The 7,929-nt window shown below is 56.4% G+C and overlaps 1 protein-coding gene across 5 annotated transcripts in view; it reads right to left on the bottom strand.

Annotated features, from left to right (window-relative positions):
- Positions 1-660: 660 nt before the first annotated feature.
- Positions 661-7,929, bottom strand: part of Rgs3 (regulator of G protein signaling 3) — a 116,544-nt gene continuing 109,275 nt past the window's right edge. For 4 of the 5 annotated variants that reach the window (XM_071600856.1, XM_027949405.3, XM_027949408.3 and 1 more), the window contains 5 exons: positions 6,965-7,029; positions 3,644-3,745; positions 3,250-3,311; positions 2,454-2,620; positions 661-1,585 (listed from right to left, as the gene is read on the bottom strand). In XM_071600856.1, the coding sequence (XP_071456957.1) occupies positions 1,400-1,585; positions 2,454-2,620; positions 3,250-3,311; positions 3,644-3,745; positions 6,965-7,029 (582 nt within the window). In that variant the 3' untranslated portion in view covers positions 661-1,399. Of the gene's footprint in view, positions 1,586-2,453; positions 2,621-3,249; positions 3,312-3,643; positions 3,746-3,843; positions 4,079-6,964; positions 7,030-7,929 lie in introns of those variants that run through there. The other variant, XM_027949412.3, reaches the window with a different exon arrangement.

Genomic DNA, 7,929 nt, shown 5'->3' with positions numbered 1-7,929 from the left:
CTTCAAGGCAGTGGTCCAGTCCTGCCCTGGAGTATGGGCCAGATGGTGCCTAAATTTGTATCTCCTTTAGGCAGGAGGGTCAGCCTTGTCCAGGGCCACAGAGAAACTCGGTCCTCCTATCTCCTGCACCTCCCCAGCTCTTTCCTCTATCCAGGAAGCCTCCAGCAACTACCACCCTGTGTGGCCCTGACCACCTCTACTGGCCATCCCTATCCGCCGGAAATTTCCTTTAGAACCTCAGGGTTTGGCCAGAGAAGTGAAGAAACTTGCTGAAGGTACATGGCCTCCTAGTGACCAAGCGAGGATGCCATCCTGCAATAGGACAGCCCAGAAACCCAGAGCCCGGGCTCCATGCCAGCCGGGCCCAGGCTGAATCCCCTCCTGCCTGTGTGACCTTGGCCAAGTCACCTGTCCTGTGCTTCACGCTCATCTGTAAAATGGGGAGAGGGTGAAAATAACAATGGGAAGAGCGTGGCCAGCACCCAGCACAGGGGGGCAGGTGGGGAGCAGCTCCCTGGACACTGGTATAGATAGATGGCCCTGGGGTGAGGAGCAGGTGATGGCAAGCGAGGGGAAGCGGCTGATGGTCCTGACACCACCCCCAGCCCCAGGCGCTCTGCGAAGGTTGGAGACCAGGAACGCACAGAGAGGGCCGAGAGCGAGAAATAACACAGGCCTTTTATTTGCTCCGGAACTTGGCTGCTGTGTGGTCTGAGGGTGCCATCCTTTCCCGGAGCCCCCTAGGACACGCCACCTAGGGGGTGCCAGATATCCCCTCTGGGCCTCGTCAGTCCAGGAGGCCCAGGCGCCCGGGACCAGTAAATGCCCTGAAACTGGACACTGGTGTCCACCTTCTCTGCAGGTGGCTTCTCACAAGGCATCGGTTAAAATATTGCACTTGTAGATCAGGAAAACTGACGAGGCAAGGGTTTCCTATTACGGGATGACGTGCCAAGCATCCAACTACTGTTTAAATAAATAAAACTCAAAGTGGGGGTCTGAGCTGTAAGGCCCAGCAGCCCCCAGGAGAGCCCTAGGGCCCAGGCCTGGGCCTCCTGCCCCATCAGCCAGTTCTGTAAGGAACTTGGTCAGCACAAAATCTCCGCGTCTCCAAAGCAGGGAGCAGCAGCTCCAAATCTGGCGCAGCCGGGGCCCCCGACCGCCAGGGCCCTTGGACCCCCTCGTACCGGGGCATTGGGGACCCAATAGGCTGGTCCTTCTCCTCCTCCAGTGCCCTGGGCCTCTCTAGGTCCAGGTCTCGAATCCAAATGTCCATCTGTCTGTCCGGAGATGCAGCCTCTGGGGGCTTGCTTGCCCCCTCCGTCGCAGGGGGGTGGGAGGCAGGTGGGCAGGGGCCCAGCCCGCTTGGTGTGAACGCTGAGTTCTCCCCCAGTGGCCCCTAGAGCGGGGGACTCATCTTCTTCTGGTTAATGAGGTCCAGGTAGAGGTCAGAGCGGAGAAAGCGAGGATACGAGTCCTTTTCCATGAGCCCGAAGATGCGCTTCTGTGCCAGGTCGAAGCAGCCCCGTGTGACGCTCTGCAGGTTGTCCTTCGTGTGCTCCCGGGTGTACGAGTCCAGGTTGACCTACGGAAGCCCAGGGTGACACGGTCAGGGCTGCCTGGGAAGGACTGAGCCAGGTGCTGGAAAATCTGGAGGCCAGGTCAGCCTCTGACCTCCAGGCTCCTCTGTGCCACATGGGGAGAGTTGCCCAAAGTGGAGGCCCTCAGGCCAGGGGACCAAAGTCCTGGCAGAGTCACTGACTGCCAGGGTGAAAACACTAGGGTCAGGATGCCCGGGTTCAAAGCCCAGCAGTGCCACACCTGGGTGACCTGAAGCAAGCCACTCAGGGGCACCTCAATTTCCCTGTTGATGGGCTCGTGATGACAGTGCATGCCTCAAAGAATTGTGGGAATCAAGGCGGCACACCCCCCCAGAGCAGCTTGCACATAGTAGGTGCTCAACAGATGTTAGCTACTTCGATCAGGCTCTCTGAGACCATCTCTTTGTTCAAAACAAAGATAATATTTAAACCTATTCAGACTTTTGTGAGGATTAAACATGAGAGTGCGAACGTGAAGGGCTCAGCGTGTGCCTGGTACAATCGTGGCAGTGCTAGGTAAGGCCCTTTTTTAAAAAAAAAAAAAGATAATTATTTTTTTTCAGTTGTGATGGACCTTTATTTTATTTATTTGTTTATATGCGGTGCTGAGGCTCCAACCCAGCGCTTCGCACGTGCTACATGAGCGCTCTACCGCTGAGCCGCAACCCCAGCTCCGGTAGGGCCATTTTTAATTATGAACCAGGATTCTGCTTTTCCCCTGGCTCCAACCTGGATCACGGCCCCAAAGAGTCTCTCTGGTCTCTCTCCTTCCTGGGCCGCTGGCTACTTTCTTGCAACCGAAGGGTCACTGGGCTGTGGGGACTGGGGACCTGGGGCCAGCCCGCGTCCTACCTCCTTGCACGCCTGGATAGCAATGAATTCAGCAAAGATCTTCTTGGCTTTGGCCGTCATCTTGGACTGTGACTTGACTTTCTTGAAGTCCTCACAAGCCAGCCAGAACTCCAGGTTTTCCTCGCTGAACTCGGTGCGAAGAAAGGCCTGGAACACTATTAACCCATCTGCGAGGAAAAGAGCCAGGGTGAGAGGGACAGCCAACCTGCCTGCCCTTGGCAGCCCGGCCTCGCCCTCCTGGGGCCTCATGGGTAGACGTGCTGGGAGATCAGGAAGATTCCCCATCCCTGAGATCCAGGGCATGAGGGTGGGACCTGGTCCTAGCCCTGCCATTACCATGGCTGAGGTCTGAGGGGCCTTGGCCAGTCCCGCCCCTACGGATGCCTCAGTATCCTCATCTATAAAACAGGGCCATCCACCCTGGGTCGGGAGCCCCGTGGGGATCAGATGGGATCCTGCCCCGAGATGGCAGGCACATTTGGCCCAGTGTGAGCCTGCGGTCCATGGAAATGTTTATTGTTGTTCTGAGAATACCGGTCTGAGCACAAAGGTCCCAACGGCCTCCAGGAGGCAGGGCCAGCTCCCAGGGGCAGGGAGGGGCTGGCAGGAGCCAGCTTCAAGTCCAAACCCAGGGTCTTTCTTGGGCCCAGCCTCTCCCCCATGGCCAGGACACCTTGCTGGGCCCAGGCAAGAGGGAAGACAGCCTCGCCAGGACCCTCTCTGGGCCCAGATGAGGGGAAAAGAAGAGAGGGAAAGAGAGGTGGTTGCGGGGAGGCAGAGCACCTGGCGCACTCACATTTGTGAAGCAGCAGCTTCTCCAGGGATTCACTCCACTTGAGGGCTTCCTCCGAGGTGGGCCTGAGGGGCGACGGAAGGAGCACCGTGAGGCTGGGAGCCGCGGGGGAAGCTGGGGCTGGTCAGCCTTGGTTAGCTACCCTGGGCCCAGGCTACAGCTGAGCCAGGAGGGAGGCCCACTGCAGCCCCTGCCCGGCCCTGCCTGGATGTCCCCCTCTGGCCAGCTGATCCCCGCGAGGGCTGCTGCTTGCTGGGTACCAGGATCCCTCTGTAAGAGCCTCCATCTCCCCTGAGCAGATCACACTGACAAACCCCTGCTCCTAACCCCACCCCCCAGCCCTGCTCCCTAGAGCCAGCAAGCGCCCGAGCGTCCCAGGATGCTGCCAAGGACCTACCTGAATGACTTCATCATCTTGTCTGTCTTGCCCGCTGGCTGGGCCCCTGGCGATTCATTTCGCCGCCTGAAGATGGCCAGCTTGTTCTTCACGTCCTTGGCTCTGGGGGCAGAAGCAGAGGAGGGAGCTGGTCAGCCTGGCACCCAGGACCCCTGCAAGTTCAGGGTGGGGAGGAGGGGTCTGGGGCCGGGGACACCTACTCTTTCATGGTGTGCCGTCTCTGAAGGTTCCCATTGCGCGTGAGGTACATGCCCCGGAGCATCTCTGTAGGGCCCCCCACCTTGAGGACCCCCGTGATGGTCTGCAGGGAGCACTCTTGGGCTCCCACCTTCCACCCAGTATCCCGGGCTGCTGGCAGCAACGGTGCAGACCGCAGCGCAGCGCTCGCCGGGATCCTGGCCGGATGACTGGACTCCAGGCTCAGCAGAGCCAGGGCTGGGGCTCAGACAGGAGGAGCCAGGAAATGGGAGGAACCAGGAGGGGGAGTGGAAAAAATAGCCCTCCTGACCAACCCTGAGAGAGCGCCCCTGAAAGGGGCATGTGTCTACAAGGGACAGCCTCTGGTGCCCGCCCCCAGGCAGGAAGCCAGACCCAGTTATTTGTGACCAGCCTTCCTGTTACCATGGCAACAGGGAGACAGTGGTGGGGGGGCCAAGTCAGCAAATTGCTGAGAGGGAAGGAAGGAGGGAAGAAGGGAGGGAGGAGGTTCTGCCCACCAGGATGGCAGGACCAGCTATTTTTAGCTAAGAACCATGTTTAGCCAAGCTGGGGCTCCGGGAGGCAAATTTCAGCGCTGGGTGATTCTGCTGTCAAGAAAGGGGTTAAAAGCCTCGGGCTCTAGTTCACTCCCCTGGCCCCTAGTCCCCTGCCCTGGGCACCTCCAGCCCTGCCAGCCTGCATGGGTCCGCCCATCTGTGAAGACACCAGAGGCCCCCAAAGTCTTGGAAGTTTAAAGCTTGAATAACATCAGATGTATAGACCCTAAAAACTTGCAAAAAAAAAAAAAAGTTATCTGAAAGTTCAATTATTTAACTCATTACACATTAGTTTTGTGATTTTTAAAATTTTTTTTGTCTGTTTTTAGTTGCTGATAGACCTTTATTTATTTATTTATATGTGGTGCTGAGAATCGAACCCAGTGCCTCTCACATGCCAGGCAAGTGCGCTACTGCTGAGCCACAGCCCCAGCCCCTGTGATTTTTTTTTTTAATAATAAAATTTTCATTCTGATTTTTGGTCTCCATCCGACCAAACGTGTGAAATGTTGAAAATTTTATTATCAAAATCATGAAGCGAAATAAGTGTAAAAAAAAAATTAAATAACTGAACTTTCAAGTGTGTTTCTAGCATTTCTACTTCTGAAGTGACTAAAGCTTCCGACAGCTTTGATAACTGTGTAATTCAGGGAAGTGGCACCCTGCCAGTGAGGTCAAGGGTCCCGGCCCTGGGGCCCAGCAGCCCCAGCAGGGAGCATCCTTTGTCCAGTCCCCCAAGCCCTCTCTGAAGGTCAAGATTCCCTCTGTCCAGCAGGGAGTATCCCGGCTTGGGGCTGTTGCAGGACCCAAGGAGAAAGTGCACTCTTGAAACATGCTTGGGACACTGAGGCCCACACCTGTCCTGGGTGTCTAGGACAACTGTCTAAGGTCAGGGTCCCTGTTCTAGCAGGTTCCAAGCCAACGAGATAAGGCCCAGGAGTCCCGGGGTCTCAGCCCTCTGGGTGAGAATGGGAGCCCTCAAGGAGCCCTGCAGGGACAGTACTCTGTGCTGGGAGCCCGGGCCCCGGCCCCCAAGGCCAGGTGAGAAGCAGAAGCCCAGGAGGGGAGGGCCCAGGGCTCCAGGGTGCTGGCTGCCTCCACCCCACTGGGCTCCTGTCTGCGCAGAGCCCACTAGGTTCCTCTGTGGCGGAAGGAAGCCAGGGCTCCTTTCCAGCCACGTCCTTCCTCCCAGACACGCGGAGCCAACAGGCCAGGTCTCAGATCCCAGCTCCACCCAGCTCTACTAGTAGTAGAGTAACTTGGATGAGTTACAAGCATAACCCCAAGTGGTTGGATAAGTAACTAACCTCTCTGTGCATCAGCTTACTCATTATAAAATAGGGAGAGAGTAAACAGAAAATGTCGAATGAAAATAACAGTAACAATTCACTTCCATCAGACAAAAGTAACAATCTCCTTCCATCCTATGTGACATAGAACAATGCCTGACCCCATGAACCCAGGCCTGTTATTACCCTGGATGCTAAGTGCCCTCAATTAAACCTTGAGGAGGGTGAGTGTCAAGCATTCAAAAGGTGGTGCCCATTCTGAAAGGAGACTGGAGGCGGTGGGCCCAGGCAACTCCAGCACCCTGGACATGGGCCCCCCACCACTCCATTGCTCCCAACAGCACAGCAGCCCTGGAGCTACAGAGACCCTCCCTTCCAAAAAAAGCAGTTAAGTGAGGCTGGTTGGGGCAAAGGACTATTTTTGTTTGTGTTTGACCTTCCTGAGAAAGTACTCTTGTTCCTGGGTGCAGAATGAGGGAAGTCTAAGGTTCCTTCAGAAAAGGCTGGGGTCGGGGGGTGGGGGGTTAGAGGGCAGTGGACCCCAGCCAAGGTCAAGGCCAGGGAAGAGGGTCACTGGAGGTGTCTGGGGAAGACTCCAGTCCTCTTCCCCCAGGCCCAATTTCTGCATCATGGCTGGATACTACCAAACTTGGAAGCTCTCTCTGAGACTTGTGCTCCATGGCCTTCTCCCCTGCACCTCTCCCCAGTCTCCCTCAGGCCTTGGGGTAAAAGGAGGTCTAAGAACACACCTCCCCAAAACACACACACCCACAGAGCTGGAAAGACCTGGAGGAGCCCGGGATACTGTAGCTAGGCCAGCAGCGCCCCCTCCTGGTAATGCTTAAGATAGCACTAAAGAGCTCCGGAGAAGAAATGGGAATCCCCAGAATTGTCAGTTCCACCCTTTCTCAGGTCACTCCAGGGCCCAGAGGGAGCAAAGGTCTTGTCCACATCACTACTTGGCTCAGAGGCTGGGCGGCAGCCGGGCAACCTGGATAATTGCCTCTGGCTCGCTGTGGCTCCTAGGTACTGAATAGACACCCTGCCTCACTCTGAGTGGATTTTCAAGACCCTGGTGACCCTGCCCTGGGGCCACTGCCAATCCTCAAGATCCTATTGATCCTTGATATCTGTCTGGGGCTAGGGAGGGGATGGGCACAGCCCTTCTCCCCACCTGTACCCCTAGAGACAAGACAAACCCTTGGGCAGAGGAGGAAGAAGGGTGCAGGGAGCCTCCCCAGTCCCAAGAATGAAGACCGTGGATCTTCCCAACGTACAGGTTTTTGCTCTTTCTCTTCTGAGAAGCTTCGTCATCGTCCCCAACTCCATCAGGTCCACTCATCTGCAGAGAGAAGACAGATAGGATGCAGCCTGTGTGTCTAGAGGCTGCTGCCCAAGTCCAGACCCAACAGCTCCTGCAACCAGAGGGCCCTGCCCCAACGCTCACCCCTGGAAAAGCATTGGGTACGGGAGGAAGGCCTCACTGCTGGAACATCCCAGCCACGGTACGAGAGGCTTGGTAAGAGCCTCCAGCCAGGGGTCCCCTCGAAGCACATGTAGGAACCCAGGTTGCCGGGGAGAAGCAGGAGTGACAGAGCCTGATTACGGGAGGCAGGGCAGCTCCCACTCAGAGACTTGCCAGTCACCGCCCCTTTCTGAGCATCTTCCTTTATTTCTCAAATCCAGATCATAATCGTTAACTCAGGATTGTGAAGTCCAAAGGAGACCTGGGGCGGGTCCGCAGTGTGTAAAATGAATCGCCACCCAGGCCCGAGCTTTCCAAGGCTCCCTAGGATCCTCGGGATAGTGTCCCAACTCCATGACAGGGTCTTCTATCTCAGGGTCTAGGGAGAAAATCCCTCCTTAACCTCAGTTCCAATCCCTGCGCCGTTGTCCTGCTCAGCAACCTCGACCCTGCCTCCAGCCAAACGAGTGTCACCTTGGTGACTCTCCTGCTTCCTTTCCTCCTGAGGTCCAGCTTCAGTTCAGGTCTCAGCCTAGCAGCCAAAGGCCCCGTCCCCTGGAAAGCCCTCCCTGATCTGTAGGGCCAGGCGTGTCCCTTTCACCTCTTTTAAGGTCCCTGCTGCACCAAAAATGACTTGTGTCAAACCTGTCTGCTCTGCTTGGCTATGAATTTCCAAAAGCAAGCCTGGGTCTGCCCAAGTCACTTCCACGGGGCCTGGCACGTGTGAGGAGCTCAGTAAATCAAACCCAACAAATGAATCAATTGATCAGAGAGAGG

This window comes from Marmota flaviventris, chromosome 13 (genome assembly GCF_047511675.1).
Source record: "Marmota flaviventris isolate mMarFla1 chromosome 13, mMarFla1.hap1, whole genome shotgun sequence".
NCBI classification, from domain to species: Eukaryota; Metazoa; Chordata; class Mammalia; order Rodentia; family Sciuridae; genus Marmota; species Marmota flaviventris.
Note: the sequence above shows the minus strand (reverse complement) of the source record. Positions and strands in the feature narration are given on the sequence as shown.